At 37.4% G+C, this 19,323-nt stretch overlaps 1 protein-coding gene across 1 annotated transcript in view; it reads left to right on the forward strand.

The window, feature by feature from the left end:
- PKHD1 (PKHD1 ciliary IPT domain containing fibrocystin/polyductin) overlaps positions 1-19,323 on the forward strand; it is a 443,829-nt gene that overhangs the window by 199,407 nt on the left and 225,099 nt on the right. Inside the window, exons 45-47 of the mRNA XM_078054411.1 lie at positions 3,509-3,643; positions 9,502-9,637; positions 12,056-12,302. Coding sequence (XP_077910537.1) covers positions 3,509-3,643; positions 9,502-9,637; positions 12,056-12,302 — 518 coding nt within the window. The remainder of the gene's footprint in view (positions 1-3,508; positions 3,644-9,501; positions 9,638-12,055; positions 12,303-19,323) is intronic.

Consider the following 19,323-nt stretch of genomic DNA (forward strand, 5'->3'; position numbering starts at 1 on the left):
AGGAAGAAGCCCAATTGTACTTAGTGTTTTGTTCTTATTTAACTTTATAAAGTACTTTGTTGCCCATAAACATTATGAATATAGGGGTGACAAATCCAGTAGAAACATTCGTTGAGTGTCGTCTTATGCAAAGAAGCAATTCATGCCTTACAGAAACTTATACTCTGTCTCCATGCTCTTGAATAGCTTTCTTCTAAAGGAAATCACAAAATAACCTGAACATATTAAAAGATGATCATTAACGTCAGTTTTCTTAAGTTCTGCAGTCAGAAGTGCTAAGCCCATGAAAGAAAACACAGATCCTTAAAGATGAAACTCTTGTATACTCTAATTAATCAAAAAGTTCAAATAATGAGAGTGCTTTTGGAACTTTACTTTGATGAAGAGAGTAAAGGAGAGTAATTAACATGACAGCAGGGAATTTAAAAAGTAACTCCCACCAAAACAGTCCTGAAAAAGAATAAGAAAGATTTCCATTTCTTTATTTTAAAAATTACTACAGGGCAATAGTAATCAAGAAGTGTGGTATGGGCACAAGGATAGAAATATAGATCAATGGATAGAATTGAGAGTCCAGAAATAAACCCACACAACTGATTTTTTACAGGGATGCCAAGACCATTCAGTGGGGGAAATAATAGCCTTCTCTAAATGGTGCTGGAACAACTGGATAGCCACATACAAAAGAATGAAGTTGGATCCTTACCTCACACTATTTATAAAAATTGACTCAATACTGGATCAAAAACCTAAACATTAGACCAAAAACTATAAAACTCTTAAAGAAAACAAAGGGGTAAATCTTCATGACCTTGGATTTAGTTAAAGATTCTTAGGTATGACACCAAAAGTATAAGCAACAAAAGAAACATGGATAGATTGGACTTTATCATAATTGACAATTTCAGTATTTCAAAGGGCCTCATCAGGAAAGTGAAAATACAACCTTTATGAGATGTAATATTTGCAAATGATATATCTGATAAGGGAATTGTATCTAGAATGTAGAAAGAACTCTTACAACTCAACGATAAAAAGACAACCCAATTCAAAAAAAATGAGCAAAGGATCTGAATAGACAATTTTCCAAAGAAGATACACAAATGTCCAAAAGCATATAAAAAGATGTTCAACATAATTAGTTATCAGAAAAATACAAATCAAAACCACAGTGAGCTACCACTTCACACCCACTAGGAAGGCTAGAATCAAAATGATACCAAGTGTTGATGAAGATGTGGAGAAATTAGAACCCACACACACTGTTGGTGGGAATTTAAAATGGTCTAGATGCTTCAGGCAACAGTCTGGCAGTTCCTCACATGGTTATACATAAAGATACCATATGATCTATCAACTTTACTCCTGGGTATATATCCAAGAGAAATAAAACATAGATCCACAGAGAAGCTTATACTCAAATGTCTATAGCAGCATTATTCATAATAGCCAAAAGGTGGAAACAACCCCAGATAGTCACCATTGGACAAATGGATAAATACAGTGTGGTATATTGATACAAAAGAAACAACATGCTGCACCATGAATGAACCCTGGAAACATTATGTTCAGTGAAGGGAACCAAGTCCTATCCTTGTGATGTTGGGCAAATCCCATGATTTTTCTTACTTCATTTGTAAAATGGAAAGAGTAATAATACCTAAAGGATTAGTTTGTTTTGAGAGTTAAGTGAGTGCCTGCATGCAAAGTGCCCAGAAGAATGCCTGGATGTTTGTGGGTACATAGTAAGAGCTCTTATTCTTATCATTGTTAGTGAACAGGAATAGGTAGTGATGGATCAATGTTGACGATAATGTCTCTGGACATTTTAACATTGAGAAATGCTTTCTGCATCCATCAAAAATGCATTGTGTTTAAATTTAATAAACTTTCATTATTAGATATATCTGACTATTCTGGTCATTAGACATAAGCGTCATGTATATAGATACTTGATCAGAAGATTCCATTGGGTAAAATTCCTATTGTGTGTAAACATAAGTTTATATTTCTTTGATGATATTGATAGCTTGATAGCTAACATTTTGGGCTATTTTCTCATTTAATCATCTTAATAACCTTGAGGGAGCTGTACCATTATTACACTTGTTTTTGAAGGTAAGAAAACTTTCTGCGTAGGGGTTAAACTACTTGCTAAAGTCATACAGCTAAGAATTGCTGGATTCCAACTCAGATAATCTGGTCCTTGTGCATGCATGTTAGTAAGAGTTGAGAAGAATACTCTTTCCTCACCATGTCTCATAAATGCAAAGTGATTCTTTTAGAAGAGAGAGAGAGAGGAGAGCACATTATGAGACTGACGCGCTACCTACTGCGCAAACGAGGCACCTTAGGAGAGCACATTATGAAAGTATTCACACCACAAATAGGTGATTTTTGCTGTTATGTGTTGGTTTTCTTTTAAAATCACCAGCTTCTCTAGCTAATGCTGGGTGTTCTTTGTTTTTAAATATGAGTATATTTGCCAGAACTTGGGCTGATGCCTGTAATTAGTTCACAATTGTTGTCAAGTTAACAGTTCAGATCATATCTATTTTGTTTAAATAAGCCTTTGTGTCCTCAAAGATGTATCATTTTATAAAAAGCTGTTGGCGCATACATAATGGGATATGCAAGATATTCGATTTTTGAAAATTCAAACACAAAGACTGATTGACCTGTAGAAGCATGATACTGTGATAAATCAAGGCTACCAAAAATCAATCAATCAATCAATCAATCAGTATCAGTCAAGGCTACCTTGGACTTAATCAATGGGAAAATTCTACTTGAAGATACGAATGTAAATATGACCCTATTTAAAAAATAAAAGAACGACTGTGTTAGGTTAATTGCTAGTCCAGACCTCCACCCTGATTTTGAAGATGGTTGAACTGAAGTCTAGGAAAAGATAAATGTGTTGCCCAAGATCATGTAGTTAGTTAATATCAGTGCTAGCTCAAAACCAAGAGCTCTGTCCCCCAAACTAGAGGGATTCTTTCAACTCTAACAAGCTAATTTTGCTAATACTCGATTAACCTAAGTTGTCATGAATATATATGCATATAACATATTTTGAGTCTGTAGTCATGCTGAATTACTTATTTCATATTTACAATTTTCTGATAATATTAGTTAAGATACACTATACTGAGGAAAATAGTAAGCACTGGAGTTCCTGGTTGCTCTGTTTTTCTCTATTAATTTTGTGTGATATGACAACTGCAAGTTTATTTTAGATATGTGAAGAATTCACACTGACATTTTTAATGTAACAGTTATTATGAGGAGAAATGAAAAGTACAGAGGGGATGTTACCAAAGGGGACTAGTTAGTGTTGACCTCACGCAACTTTGGGATGTCTGTACTGATATTGATGGACAAAAGCTGCTTAAATATGGTATAGCATGCTGATTTATACTTAATCAATAATTAAAGAAGCTATAGGAAGTCTGCAAGAAAAACCAAGCCTCAGACCTTTGCCATAACATATGCTGTTGTTTTTTAGATTTTTAGAAGTAGCAATCTTCACCTGAGAAACTTCCAAGTTTATTCATGCAGAGATTTTGGAATTGACATCTTGGAAAGTGATGCAAATACTTCAGTTACTGACAGCTTATTACTTGGCCATTTTGCCCACGAGGTAAGTGTCTTAATGTCGTTGTTTTAGGCTGTCCATCAAAACAGAATCATATGTGCTAGGTTCCCTGGTGATCTGGGATATGTAATTTTAATAACATTCTTCAGTGAATCTTGTGTTTAATTGGTAAAATTTGGAAGAGCTTTTCATTTGTAACCGTGGTGATGTTTATGATAAAATTCAAATATACACAAGGTTTCAATGTTATGAGTTCATATACATCATAGAAGTCATGAGTAGCTTGCAGAATTCTTATTCAGTTGCTATTTAACATTATTTTCATACCAATTCAATAAAAAAACCTAATAATTTTAGGTTAATTCACTCTACCCTCACAAGGATTATGAAATAGCATAATTCCACATTTTCTCTTTGTATTATGGTTTGCCAAGTTTTGACATCAACATTTTGTCTATAGGACCCTTATTCTATTTAGAGTGCCCCCCAAAGAAGGTAACATAAATTTACATTGTATAGTATACTAGGGTTTTTTAGATGATCCCCTAATACTTGCCTAAATGTGGGTTTCTACATGATAAACATCAGACTATAGGTAACTTTTCTGCCACTGCATGGACAGAGTACCAGAATGTAGATGAGGCAAAAAAATTTCCCAGGCGTGGAACTAGACTTATTGGCTTCCCTTAAGGGAAGTTCATGACTGCCATTGGTCTCAGTAGGCTTCAGACCTGTAATGGGTCCCCTAAGTTCTTGTTCCTGAAGGAGTTACATGTATATTCATATCACATTGTCATAACCATCAGAGATGGAACAGACCTATAGTACTTCTGGAAACCAAGGAAAAAGCATTCACTTTAGTTTGTTTCTCAGTGCTTTGACCAATTGAAATTTAAATAATCATTGCCCTTTGTACTTCCCTTGGAGGTTATTTTGTAGGTATAGATATAAATATTAAGATTAAAAAATAATTTTCTTACTAAGCTTCATTTCCTACATTTAATTCTCAAACTTAGTTAAATCTTTTTTGAACCATCCTTTTCAGGAGGGAAATACCTGTCCGTTTTTCCTTTCCTTTGAAAGGATTACCACCTTGAGAGATGAATATTCTTTTTAGATTGCAGAATTTTCAAGAAAGGATGGAACTCAGATTTAGATTCTATGATACTGGTATACCAAAGGCCCTTAAATTCCTCAGAAATAACCTTAGAGAAGATGCCAAAAACAAAATGTCCATCAAGCTGAGTCACAAACTGTCCTGGTAAATTAATGTTACAACATCTTAATTGATACTAAATAGACATCATAATTAATGGGAGAGTGACACAAATTAAGATATAAATTATGACAAAAGGGTGCTTATCATGAGATAATAAAAAATAATCCTGCCCCTGGGGTGTGATTCACCACAAAGGCCATGCAGCCAAGTGAGGATCTCTCAGTCTCTTAAGAAAGTGCAGGACAAAAGTCTCTGCATAGAAGATGTTAAAAGGTTTGTTCTAGGAGAGATCTAGATCCTGGTTAGGCATCCAAATCATAAAACCATGGAACTTTAGAGCTAAATATTACCTGAGAGTTGATCTAATTAGAATTCCTGAATTTACAGGTAAAGCGATGGAAGATTTGGGAAGTCAAATGATAGCCCAAGATCTATGCCTAATATTGTGGAGCTAGGACCACCAGCATACCCTCCCACTCCTGGCCGAACACTCGTCCAGTTGCACATGGAAAATAGCTTTGGCAATGAGCATTGCCTACTCCAGTTTTTTCTAAAGTGATTTTCATGGAAGGCTGGTCCCAAGAGGGGGTCTGAGAAAAGCAAGGTTCTTAGGTTAATTACGTTTAGGATATGCTGTTTACAGTACCTCCATTCCCTGACATTTTCACATTGCATATTCACACTTTAAAGGCTCTGTGAAGTTCTAAGGTTAAAAACAAAAAAAGAAAAACATCTATGAATCTTTATTTAATGCAAGTTTGCTCACATTTATTTGGGAACCACTTTATTGCCACGTGAAACTGTGTCAATTGTTAAAAAAAAAAAAAAAAAAAAGGATGCCCCGACCTTCTGTGGTTGTGGAACTCTGATTTTAGCTTCTCTCTTTCGTGCCTGCTATTCGTTTAGGAATTAGGATTTTCAGAGATGTGGCCTATCCATTCTTCGACCTTCCACCCACACATAATTGGTAGCATGCAATTACCAGTGAGTCCTATCCTAAAACAAACGCTAATTTCTGGGAAAACTTTTTATTAAAAGGAATTTTTCTCTTTTATGCATATTTGTGTATATGTTGGTACCCTCACATTCAACACTACCTTTATATTGAGGTGGCTGGACTAACTTTCAGGGAGGATGGCTTTAATACACAAGAAAAAGAGATGCCTTCTCCTCACACTAGGTATCCCAGTCTGCTGTGTAGTTTGTTTATGCCTGTTGTCCTAAAATCCTATTTCATTAGCATCTCCTTTCACTCTCAAATATGTCCTGATTTGGATGTAAATTATGGTCACCCTACTTTGGGAAGTCTCTGTGGGATGGTTGCCTTCTCATTGTTATCGAAATTCATTTGAGCCGATGACATACTTCAACATATATTTTATTCAGACAGATTCTGATGGATAGCTTCATTCTTCCTACTATTTCTTGGGGGGGGGGCACGTGTTAGTTCCTATTTTCACTTGTGGATTTGTCTTCCTTAATTTAGACTTTTCATCCTTTTGTTTCTCTAAGTTCTGTGGCAGGGCCCTTTCTCTTCTCAATGTACTTGCTCTCCCTGGGCGAAATCTCATTTTCTCTAGTGGTTTCAATTACCATCCACACGCTGATGTCTCCCATATATTTGCATTTATTTCTACCATCTTACTTTGTGTTCCCAGTTGGCAATCAGTTTTTCTTTCTTTCTTTTCTACTTTTCAAACTTGATTTGTCTTGCACTGAAGAGTATCTTTTTTATATTTACTTATTTGAAAGTTACTCATTTTGTTATGATTATTTTAGTTATTGGACTTAAATTTTCAACATGCCCTCTTGTGTTAATGAAGTCTAAATTATGACAGCACTGTTAAACTTTACCTGAGCAAGGCAAGGACCTTAAGCTCCTTTAACTTCTTTCCTCCTTCCCATCTTGTATTTTGCTTTTCTCTCATATCCGTTCCACTTCTTAAAATAAACGTTTCATGGAAATATAACATTTATAGAGAAAAGTGCACCAATCACAAGTGAAGAGCTCAGTAGATTTTTATTTTTTTTATTTATTTTATTTTTATTTTTTAAAGATTTTATTTATTTATTTGAGAGAGAGAGAATGAGAGACAGAGAGCATGAGAGGGAGGAGGGTCAGAGGGAGAAGCAGACTCCCTGCTGAGCAGGGAGCCCGATGCGGGACTCGATCCCGGGACTCCAGGATCATGACCTGAGCTGAAGGCAGTTGCTTAACCAACTGAGCCACCCAGGCACCCTCAGTAGATTTTTATAAAGTAAAAACCATGTAGATACCACTCAGATCAAGAAATAAAACATTACCTGTTCCTTTGAAATCCCTGCTCACCTCCTCCCACCCAACTCCTCTTCTAGCCCCCCAGCCAAAGGGGAACCATTACTCAGACTTCTAGAGACATAGATTAATTTGAATTCCATTTTTGGACTTTATATAAATGGAATCATAGAGTGGTAGTTCTTTTGTGCCTGGCTTCTTTGGCACAACATTATATCTGTGAGATTCATTCATGTTTTTATATTTTTTTATATGTTACAATAATTTGTTCTTCCAATCGTTATGTAGTATTTCACTTTATGAATATACCACAGTTTTTTAAAGGCATGTTGCTATTGATGGACACTTGATTATTTTCAGTTTTGGGCTACTACCAGTAATGATGTCATGAACATTCTTTCGTATGTCTCTTGGTGTTCATGCACACGTACTTCTGTTGAATATATGCCAAAGTATAAAATTGCTGGCTCAGAGGATATGCCTTCAGCTTTAGTGAATAATGCTGAACAATTCCAAGTGTTTACACTTGCACCAGCAGTTTTGGAGAAGGGTTTTAACAGCTGCACCCTGAAATTTCTCTTGACCAACATCCTAGAATTTTCCTGCCCATCTCCCTAGTATTGGAACTCTTGTTCCTGATTCCCACATTTTCTTCCTTTCTGATTTAGTTCCTCATATTATTATAATGTAGCCTTTAGTAACCTTCTTAACAAAGTGGGGTTCTATGGAAGGTAAATATTTTGAGCTACCAACAGAGACCCCCTTATTCATAGGTTGTAGGTTATGGAATAGCACGTTGGAGTTAATTCGGACTTGGCACTTGGAAGGCAATGCTCCATTGTCTTCTAGCTTCTAGAATTGAGGTTGAATAGTTGTAAGATACTCTGATTCTATGTTATATAACCTTTTAGGCTTTCTTCTTTGGAAGTTTTTAGAATCTTGTCCCTGGTATTTTGCAGTTTCGGGATGACGTCCCTTGTGTAGCTTTTTGTTCTAACGACTGTGTTAGGCACTGGATGGGACTTTGTGGTTTAGAAAATCTATTATTCTCTTCTGAGACGTTTTCTTCAGTCATTTCTTTGATAATTCTCTCCTCATCTTTTTCTTTTTCTTTTTTGGAAGTATTATTATTTGGATATTGAGCCTCCTCGATTGCTTTTCTACTTTTCTTAATGTTCTCTCTGATTTGTCAACTGTCTTTTTATTCTATTTTCAGGGGTGTTTCCTCAATTTTTTAATTGAATTGATTATTTCTGCTCTCTCATTTTTGTTCTTTTCGCTTTTCTGAAAAATCCCTTTTGGGGCTTCTTGTTTCATGGATATAATATACTTATTTCCCTGAGGTTTTTAATGTTAGTGTTTAAGTGTTCTTCTGATTTCTATACTGACTTTGTCTCCACTGGTTTGTTTTTCTTTTTTCTTTTCAGCACTGTCTTTCATGGTGGAGGCCCCTGATAAATTTCTGGTGATTCTCAGGCATGCTATTATTTTTAAGAATAGAAGGGTGAAACACTAACAACTTGACTAGACGGAGTTTTGTTGAAGAGATTTTGTAGAAAATACTAGAAGCAGTTTCTGTTTCATTTTAGATTTTCTAATTTTTATTTTTTATATTAACATACAGTAAAACTGATTCTATGATTTTAAGCATACATATAAATTAGTGTAACCACCACCATCACCACCATAATGAAGATACAAAACAGTTGGTTCAACCCCAAAAAACTGCCTTAGGTTCCATTTTTTGTAGCCGCAGCCTCCTCTCAAGTCTAACCCCTGGGAATCTCTAATCTATTGTTTTGTCTTTTGACAAAAGACACTATAGTTTTGTCTTTTGAATAATCATCTAAATGGAATCAGATAGAGCATGCAACCTTTTGAGACTTTTTTTTTTCACTCTCACATGCCTTTGGGATTTACCTAAGTTGTTGCAAGAAGCAGGATTTTATTCCTAATTATTGCTGGGTAGTATTCCACTGTATGGATGTACCACAGTGTGTTTAATCCATTCATTTGTTTAAAGACATTTGAGTTGTTTCCAGATTTGGTGATTATAAATGGAACTGTTATAATCATTTGTGTAAGGATTTTGTATGAACACAAATGTTCATTTACCTAGGAGTTGGACTGCTAGATCATATGATAAGAGTTTGTTTAACTTGATAAGAAACTGCCAACCTATATTCCGTAGTGGCCACAGCACTTGCTATCATCACTATTTTTTATTTAATCTTCTAATGTGTGTGTGTAGTGCAGCCTATCGTGATCCTTTGTCCTATTTGCGATTTGTAAATATTTTTTCCCACTCTATAGCTTGTCTTTTTGTTCTCTTGTTTTTATTTGTGCATTACAAATTGTATTTCATGTGGCCAGTTTTCTTCTTTTTTTTTTTTTCTTTCTAAATCACAGGGAAGCCTGTGTATGTCAGCTGGGATCAAAACTCCCAAAAGATGGGAACTGATAATCTCTAACACAACCTTTGTTAATTTTGATCTCACTGACTGCGTGTCCATCAGGACCTGTGCGGGCTGTTCCCGAGGACAGGGTAAGTTGTTTGAAGAGATAAGACAGTCACTGAAGAAGGCCAAAGAGATAAGACAGTCACTGAAGAAGGCCAACATTCAAGTAAATGTGATAAATAGTGATAAAACATTTGTGATTCATCATTTCTTTCAGTTATAAGATTGCATCAGTAGAAACTGCTGCTCTGATCTGAAAGAAAGCCCAGAGGAGGCCAGGTGCTCCCAATGCGACTCTTGTAACCCCCCATTCTTTCCCTATGATGGCATCTGTCATACTCCATCTTTATGGCGTCATGTCTCTGTTGGACTCTGAGCTTCATAAAGGCAGGGACCGTGTCTCTCCTGCTCAGAGATTTATCATTAGTACCCAGCAAATCATAAGTTTATGGTTTATCATTAGTACCCAGGGTACTGGGTACCCAATACCCAGTATCATTAGGTGCCTACTAGGCAGTTCATTGATTGAATAAATGGAGTTGGGTGGATAGACATATGGGTATAAACTAACACACATGCAATCTTTCCTAAAAGAGCCAGAATTTGGTACTTTAGGTTTTCAACAGCTTGTTGTATACACAAAGAGAACCATAGGAATTCTCGTCCACTTGTTAACCACATCTCTGAGGTGATGAGAAATACCTTGGAGGACTCATGGGCCAAGGTAAAAAGAAGTAGAGAGCAATCTAGTTGATTTGATCATTGTAAACAGCCAAACCAAGTAATTCAAGTAAATATGCTCTTGTGGTTTGAATCACCAATTTAGATAATTGTTTGTTTTTTTAATTAAATGAATAATCAGCAAGTCTCCACTTTACTTTTTTTTTTTTTTCTGTATAGGCAGAGTCAAAGATTGTTTTTATTTGGGTGGTATCTGAGTTGAAGACTGTAGAAATGATAATAGGAATAAAAAAATGCCTTATGGCATTCCCTTCAAATTATAATCCCTCAGTTCTTTAATAGCTTCACTGTTTCATATCATTCATAAGACACTGAAGAAAAGCATACTACTCCTTATGACCTCGAATCTCTTCTCACTGGATGATCTGGGCTAAGCTATTTCTTTCATTTGCTTAAAAATTATCCATTCCAGGTTCTGTCTGAGGATCTGGGGTGTACAAAGATGAAAAACACATAATTCTTCTCTTCCAGGAGCTCTTGATCTAGGCACAAAAATAAATATTAAGCCACTCACTGTAGTAACTGTGATGAGTACAATCCTAGAGGACTAGACAAGGTCAGGGAAGGGAGCAAGAAAGGAGTCAGGCAAGATTTTATAGAGGTGGCTCTTGAGCATGGTTTTGAAAGACAAATAGAAATTTGCAAGGGGGCATATGCAGAGAAAAGTTTCTAGGAATTAGGAACAGCATATGCAAAAATTGAAATTCCAATAGGACCGAATGGTAGAGCGGTGGGTGGTTGTGGTATTAGATGAACTATAGAAATTGCAAGAGGTGGAATCCTGGAGTCTTGAATGCATGACTTAATTCACTGCATGGACTCTACTGGGATATGGAATGAAAACCTCAGGGCCACTAATTATTTGTATCTTACTCTTTTTATTTCCTTTTGGGCATATTTTATAATGTACATAACACAGAAATATAGTAGCATATGTACTGAAGTCTTATGTGTACTCAGTTTTTACATTTTAATGACAGGGGTGTGGGAATTAGAAGGCCCAGGCAGCTGGACCAGCAGCAGTACTGATGAATCACATGCAGGCGGGTGAGAGAAAGACCGCAAAAAGTGTAGTCCTACCGCTAATACTTAAAAAGGGTGCTGCTATTACCATTTGCCCACGTGGTTGATTGAACCTTGCTTTTGAGGGTGAATATTTAAAATATGAGCCTCATAACAGATAGGGTTAGACTTCCTATAGAAGAACTAGTGCCGAAAGATCGAACGACTGAGCCACGACCCCTTTACAGTTAGTAACTAGTAAATTAGTGTTCTGCATCTCTATTTCCCATTGTACCCATTTCTCACCCTTGGCACTGGTGGTATTTTAAGCTGGATAAGTTTTGGTTGTGGGGACTGTCCTGTGCAGTGAGGATGTTTAGCAGCATCCCTGCCTCCACCCACCGGATGCCAGTAGCACTGCCATTCACCCAGTGTTGACAGCCGAACATGGTTCCAAACAGTACCAAATGTCCCCTAGAGGGCAAACCCACCTGGTTGAGATTCACTGCCTTAGAACACAGGCTGCCTGAAGGCAATGCCAATCCTGCTCTTGTTTCCCTCTGTGTCTCTAACGCATACCACAGAGCCTGGCATACAACAAACACTCATGACTTTTTCCTTGAATAAATAAGTGAGTGAATCATTTACCTGTATAAATATGCAGTTTAAAGTACTAAAAACATCTCAGTGAATTCACCTGTCATATGTTATAATAGTCTTTTGTGCCATGTGTAACAGTCTTTCTGTTTTCCAATTTATAGGTGGATTTACTGTGAAGACCAACCAGCTAAAGTTTATAAACTCTCCAAACTTAGTAGCATTTCCATTTCCTCATGCAGCAATTTTGGAAGACTTGGATGGGTCTCTGTCTGGGAGAAATAGAAGTCATATTCTTGCTTCTATGGAAACTCTTCCAGCGTCTTGTTTGGTCAATGCAAGCTTCAGTCAGATTGTTCATGGCAGTGTCTGTGGGGAAGATGTTCTCTTTCACCGAATGTCTATTGGTTTGTAAGTTGACTTCACCATACTTTTCAGCTTGCCAATGAGCAGGCATATATTGTTCAGGCTGTTGGGGTTTATAGAAGGGAAATTGTTTTCTAGATTCTACTAGAAGTATTTAGTTCTATAAAAATGATATGGGAATACTTTTGACAGCTGTCAAATCATACCTTTATGGTCATTTTAAGCTGATTCAAGTGGCAGCTAACTTTCAATATCAGTGGGCCAGATCCCATAGCCCATGACCTCTTATTGGCATTTTGAACTAATGGCTTCTTCTTGAAAAGATTTGCAACCAATGGAGAATTTGAAAAGTATTTAAATTAGAAGTATTATTAAAAAATTCCAATAATGTCCATTCTCATTTATATACATGTACTCTCCCCAAGCTCTTTTTAAGTGTTCAATATGCTCTGGGGAAGCAATTGCTGATGCCTTCCTATTACTTGCAAAGTTGCTCCACTCCAGTTCATTTTCCTTGTTAATTTCATGAACTATTGGATCCGTACAATACATTTCCTATTAATATTGGAGCAAGGACTCCTTGGTTATGCTAGTCAAACTACCATTAAGTCAGCAGCTAGGCTGTTTATAATGCATAATAGGATTGCTTCTGCCCTCTTTAATTTCCAGGTAATGATTGCTGAGTGTCTAGGGTTCTATCTTTTACCTATTTCAAATGCATTGCATATATTTAGCCACACTTTCCTTCCATTGTTTTAAGTGTCCTAACTGCATAAATATTAAGTCAAGTCATTCAGCCAGACTATGTTGGCGTCTTATTTAAGCAGGTAAACTCCATGGTAAGTCAATGCGATCAGGACTGTGCAAAGTCTGCACTTCGATTGCATATGGAATCAGTATCCTGACATTCTTTTTTAGAAGCCAGAGCAATACACTGCTAGCATTGACTAGTCTAAAAACTTTCCACTTTTGTTTCCTCAACTGTTTATTATTCTTTCAGATGTTAATGGGCCTAATTCCAGCAAGCAAAATAACAATGTGGAGAGAGATTTTCATTTCTAATCATTTCAATTGTGCACAGCATACTTTCTGTTTTCAAATCAGGGATGCATCCTGAGTATTACTGCTATTTTAGTGATTTTACCAAAGATGTTGTTAATGAGTGTTTGAGACTTATAAAAGATTTATTTCTTAAATACATTTTTTTTCAAATGGGGGAAAATTAAAATAGATTTGTGTAGTTAAAAAGAACATGATACGCTTGTATATTTATTTCTTTGTGTTCTTGATACTCCTTTTTTATGCCCTCCTTTGAGAACTGGAGATTGTCTCTTAGAAAGATACTAAGCAGGGGAATAGGAGGCACAGGCTTCCAGTTATGGAATGAATAAGTCATGGGAATAAAAGGTACAGCACCGGGAACAGAGCGGTATTCTAATAGCATTGTATGGTGGCAGATGGGAGCTACACTTGTGGTGAACTTAACATATAGGGTTGTCGAATCACATCTGAAACTAATGTAACATTGTCCACCAACTCTACTCAAATAAAAAAAATCTAAAAATTAAAAATGAAGGGTACTTATCGATATGGTGGTAAAAGGCTCTGCAGATGTAATCTTGTCTGAGCATCTATTCTTGGAGAACTTCAGAACAGGATATTTAGGTGCTTACCTTGGCAGGGTCATGATCCCAGCACTCAGGGACTGACAAGGTAAAAATGATAATAGTCCTGATACAATATTGTGAGGAGATTCAGAAGGGTCCTACTAGGATGAAAGACTAAAGACTTGTCTTGGTTTGGCTGGAATTTTCCTGGTTTTAAAATAGAAAATCTCATGTCCCAGCCTTGAGGAAACCAGGATGGTTGGTCACCCTACTCCCTATGCTTCTGTTTAAAAAGTTTCAGGTGGACCTACAGGTCTATGGACAAATGCACAACTACCCCAAAATAATCCTCAGGGAAGTTGCGGCACACTCCCAATGATAAGTCTCTTGGCTATAACGTCCTTACCTCTAAGATAAGGTGACTGGATCCAATGATCTCTTAGGCCTTGCTAGTCAAAGTGCATCAGCATTACCTGGGAGCTCATTAGACATAGGGCATCTCAGACTCCACCACAGACATCCTGAATCAGAATCGCTAGGTGATTGATATTAAAGTTTTAGAAGCACTGCTCTAAGGTCCTTCTAACTTTATTTTTCTATGATTCTATCTCTAGCTATTTGTGCTCAGTGACTTGATCTCTGTCCCAGAGCATTATAACCTCATTAGGAACATGTCAGAGCTAATGAGCAATTTGAATTCAGCATAGATACAAACTTTGCTGCATTTCATGGTGAAAGGATTAATTTGTTGTGCTATTTGCCCTGGAGCAAGCACCCTAAGAGTTGATTTACAAAGCTCCCACAGTCATGATCTTTTGGGGTTGCGTGTTGATGGAGATCTGATATGGCACAAGCACCCTGCTGTCTTCACTTTCAGCTCTTACCTCCCTCCCCCAGCACGAGGCCCCCCAAGGGCAGGGTGTGAGGCCTCACAGAGCTACATAAACAAGGCATCCTTCCCCTCCCTTTGCTAACAACCAAGTGGCTGGAGTGTGATTTCTTTTTGGGAAGGCCCCGTCTATGGTCCAATTTCACTCTAAGTTTTTTGTTTGACATTGGAGACCTTCCGTTTCTGTCCCGCACTACCTTATTTAGGTCTGATGGGTACCCATGTTTGTGGCATTTCCTGTTTTATAGCTTCCTCTGACTCCAGCTGGGTTGGCAGAGGTGTATGTATATATTTGAAGTTGGTAATAATATTTAATACTTAGGTGAAGAAAAAATTCCCACTCTCTACAAGGCAGATTCTAGTTCATGTTTTGTTAAAATGGCAATGTGCTTGATCTGTATGAGTGCTGCTTATATTCTTGCTCTCACTCACCAACTGTAAAAGCATTTTCTTTATGTAGGAGCCACAGGTATTCTGCATAGTGTCCTTGTCCCAGCTTCTGTTACTACAAGTCTCATTCTACCCACCCCATCCTTCCTGGTAAGACAGGGGTGGTGTTAGCCCTATTGTGTAAGTCAGGACTTCATTTCAGAAAAATACATCTGTGCCATTTTTCTCCAGAGGTCCCGTAATGATGATATGCCTCACATAATTCACTGATTCACGGATTCCCCCAAATTTAGATAGATGTTTTCTTCTGTATAGGGATAATTACATGGAGCAAAGGTAATATACCAAGAGTTTGTTGTGTCTCCTTCTGTGTCTCCTTTATAAGCGCTTCTCCCTGTCGCTTAAATGCTAATGTTGGGGCACCTGGCTGGCCAGTCAGTAGAGTGTGTGACTCTTGATCTCAGGGTTGTGAGTTCAAGCACCACACTGGGTGCAGAGATTACTTGAAAAAATAAATTAAATGCTAGCATTCCTTAGGGTTCTGTGAAGCACTTTCCTTTCTTCTCAAGTCATACTCTTCCCAGGTGATTGGGGTTATTTCACCACTTCAGTTAACATACAGTGATGTTTCTAGATTTTTTTTCCTCTAGTCTATACTGTTCTACTGAACTCCAGACCCATTTATCCAATTGCCCTTAGGATCTTCACTGTCCAATATTGTAGCCACTAGTCACATGTGGCTACCAAGCACTTAAAATGTGGCTAGTCCCAATTGAGATGTGTTGTAAGTATAAATTATACTCCATATTTCTAAGATGCTGTGGGAAAAAAAATGAGATATCTCAATAACTTGTTTATTTTGATTATGTTGAAGGAATAATATTTCAGATATATTGGATTAAATATATTACTAAAATTAATTTCACCTATTTCATTTTACTTTTTTAATGTGGTTACTATAGAATTTAAGGTAACACCTGTGCCTTGCCTTTTGGCTTGCATCATATTTCTACTGAGCAGCAATGCTTTCCACTAGAATATATAGTAGCCCTCTCAAACTCAACTTGTCAAACCTGAATTCATGTTCTTTATCCGTAGGCTGTTGCTGTCTGGGTGTTGAGAATTCCTGGATGTTCAGGTGAATGCTTCAGTTATCTAAACCAGAAGCATGGAGTCACCCTTGACTCATCTTTTACCTTATTTCCCACATACACCACCGACCAAGTCCTGTCCACTTTCTCTTGTAAAATAAAAAAAATCCTTCTTGCGTCTTTCTACTTCTCTCCTTCCCAACTTCCCCTCTCTAGTCCTTTCACCTGTGGGACCACAACAGCCTCTTAGCTGGCTGCCTTGCAGTGACCTTATCCTTGAACTTCGTGAATGCAGATCTTGTCTTGCCATCCACTCTTTCCCTTGCTTGGAACTTTTTAAGAGCTTCTAGTACCTCCCAAAGAGAGTCCCACATTCTTCATGTCTTGCACGCCCTTCATGGCCTGCTCCCTGTTTATAGTTGCAGCCTCATTGCTCAGTGCTCTGCCCTCCCTTCCCTGCATCCTGTGCCTCAGCCACACTCACCTTCTCTGTGCCTTTCAGTTCATAAGGTTCAGTTTTCGTGAACTCAGCACGAAGGTCATTTTCTCGGGGAGGCTTCCCTGAGTTTCCTGTACAGGTTTGGGTAGCCCTGCTGTGTGCTGGCTCTCTATATTTGCTCTACCCAATACTCAAAGCTCCGATATAGCTCTACAGATTGTCCATCTCTTGTAGCTGGTAAGCAGAGCCAGGATAGGGTTTATTTGTTTGTTTGTTTGACTTACAGTGCCCAATATTGAACACACAGTAACTCAATAAAATTAGTACTTAATAAATGAATATAATTGAAAAAATTGTGGATTCTCCCCGATTTTCCTCTCATGTTCTTGCTGTCCATTTCTCTGTTAGGACATGTTTGTGTGGAGTTCATGGCGCTCAACGTTTGTTTAGAAGACCCAAGATTGAGATACTATCCTGACTTTATTTCTAAAATTCCTAGGGATATGTAATACTTAAGAATGTTCTTTCATAATATCTTCTGGGCTTTTGCTTCCTGAAGCTATCGGTTGACTAGACGATGTATTCCAATAGATGACTCCTTCTTTACTCTGCCCCTGTCCCACCCCTACCGAATTAGCAGTTTGTCAACATTTACTCTTGTTTTCCTTCCCTGGTGGTTTAGATGCATCCAGCTGTGATGGGGAGAATAAGAACTCAATCCTCACCATTACCATCTGGGAATTATTATTATTATTGTCATTATTATTATTCGTAGTAGTAGTCTAGAGCACTCTATAGTTATTTCAATTGTCATAGAGTTATTCAATTATCAATAAATCAAACCCTGATCTCTCTCTCCTTGTTGACTGTATTAAGTGTGGGAGAAATGAAAAGTTTATAAGATGTTGTAGATGGGCCAACCAGTCCCTCCAAGTTTATAGGATGTACATAAAATAGTCAGGACACAAGCATATATTTGAAATTATTTTTCAAAGACTAAAGAATAAAGAAGTAAGTAGGAATTATTTGTGGGTACCAGCTATAACTCGCCACCCTTCCTAAGGGGTGTTTCTCTGGACAAGGTGCTTCACCTTTATTTTTTGCTTCAGTTCTCACATCAATAAAATGGACACAATGGTATTTATCTCACAAGGTCATTGCCTGGCATATAGTGAGTACTTAATAAATGTCGTCTTTAAAAAGTCTCTATTTTACAGCTGTGATTTACAAAACAACATCTAAACATACTACTAATTGAATAAAATACTATAGATTTTATGTTTCTGAGAAACAAATGCCTGGCAAGGGAATTAAGTAAGCTCAAATGCAGCTTAATCCAATTCTTGAAAAATAAGGAATACTTCCCAATGGTCACATGACATTGTACCAATCCAGCCAAACCTCCCAGCTACTCCTAGAATATGGAGTCATTCTGGACAGGCTTTGATTCATTGTGCTCCAATACCTTCTACTTCTTTCTTCCTACTTCTGGAGAAGAAAAGGTTAATGTTCTTGTTGATCACCTTGATTCTTAGATCTTGCTTAATATCCTCTCCTGTAGTGCTTGCGTTCAGTTTTTACCTATGTAACTGCTCTTAATGTGTCAGTGTTCAAAGTATGAGGCACCCCCTGCCTCTGCAAATGCAAAAGTAAAGAAGAGTTCAAATGGAAATTTTGGCCTAGCTTTTCCTTTAATAATCGCCTAACTCTCTTTCCTAGAGATAAAGGCATAGCATCAGTAATGGTATCTTTTCAGTCCTAAAAAAAAAAAAAAAAAAAGTGAGACAGGAAAATTCCAAGAAGTATCCTTTCTTGTCACCAGAGGTTACAGAAGCGGAAAAAGATCTAAAAATCATAATGGACCCCAGACTGAGGAATTTCAACAATACTATATGGTTATTCAATTTCATGACTAATAAAGGGCCATAGTAGCGAGCCGGTAAATATTTAACAACTAGCTCTCTAGAATAAAAAACCCTGATTTGTAGCATTTGCCCAGTTCCATGGTGAAAATATTCTCATATGTACTATTCATGGCTACCATCGTGCTGTCACTGAACACATTGGGAAGAAGGGCTGACAATGAGTAGTGAGTAAGGGTCGTCAGCTCCACCACAGCACCAAGGGTGTGTGTGTGTCTGTGTATGTGTGTGTGTGTAGAAGGGAAGATGAGTTTCTTAGTCTAACTTCCTACCTGATGCATAAAATTGTTTTTCAATATCCCTGAGAAGTAGTTGTTTGCCTTCTGGGGGGATAGCTTCCATGGTGAAATTCACATGTTCTGAGGTAGTCATTCTGGCTGGATTCAACAGATCAAGAGAAGAGATGCAATCATGTATGAAGGATGATCTTAGGTAGGACATTAGCTGTCTATTGCTTCTTTTCATGGATTCAGATATAATAAGCAAGAAGTATTGTCCCAAGTATGCTGCCAAAACTATAGACACCATCTTTGAGAAGGTGCTAGGTTGATTCAGGGACTTCTCTACAATAAATTATTATTGCTTTAGCCAACTCTGAAAAAAGATAAACAGAGATGGATACCTGCAAAATCATGGGAGGAGTAATGATGGGGTGTGCCTGTCAGAAAACAAAGATTATTAAATCATATGGCTTCCTCTCTGCTTACCGGTTCTATTTGGTATGTGAA

The sequence above is a fragment of the Halichoerus grypus genome, chromosome 9 (assembly GCF_964656455.1).
Source record: "Halichoerus grypus chromosome 9, mHalGry1.hap1.1, whole genome shotgun sequence".
NCBI classification, from domain to species: domain Eukaryota; kingdom Metazoa; phylum Chordata; class Mammalia; order Carnivora; family Phocidae; genus Halichoerus; species Halichoerus grypus.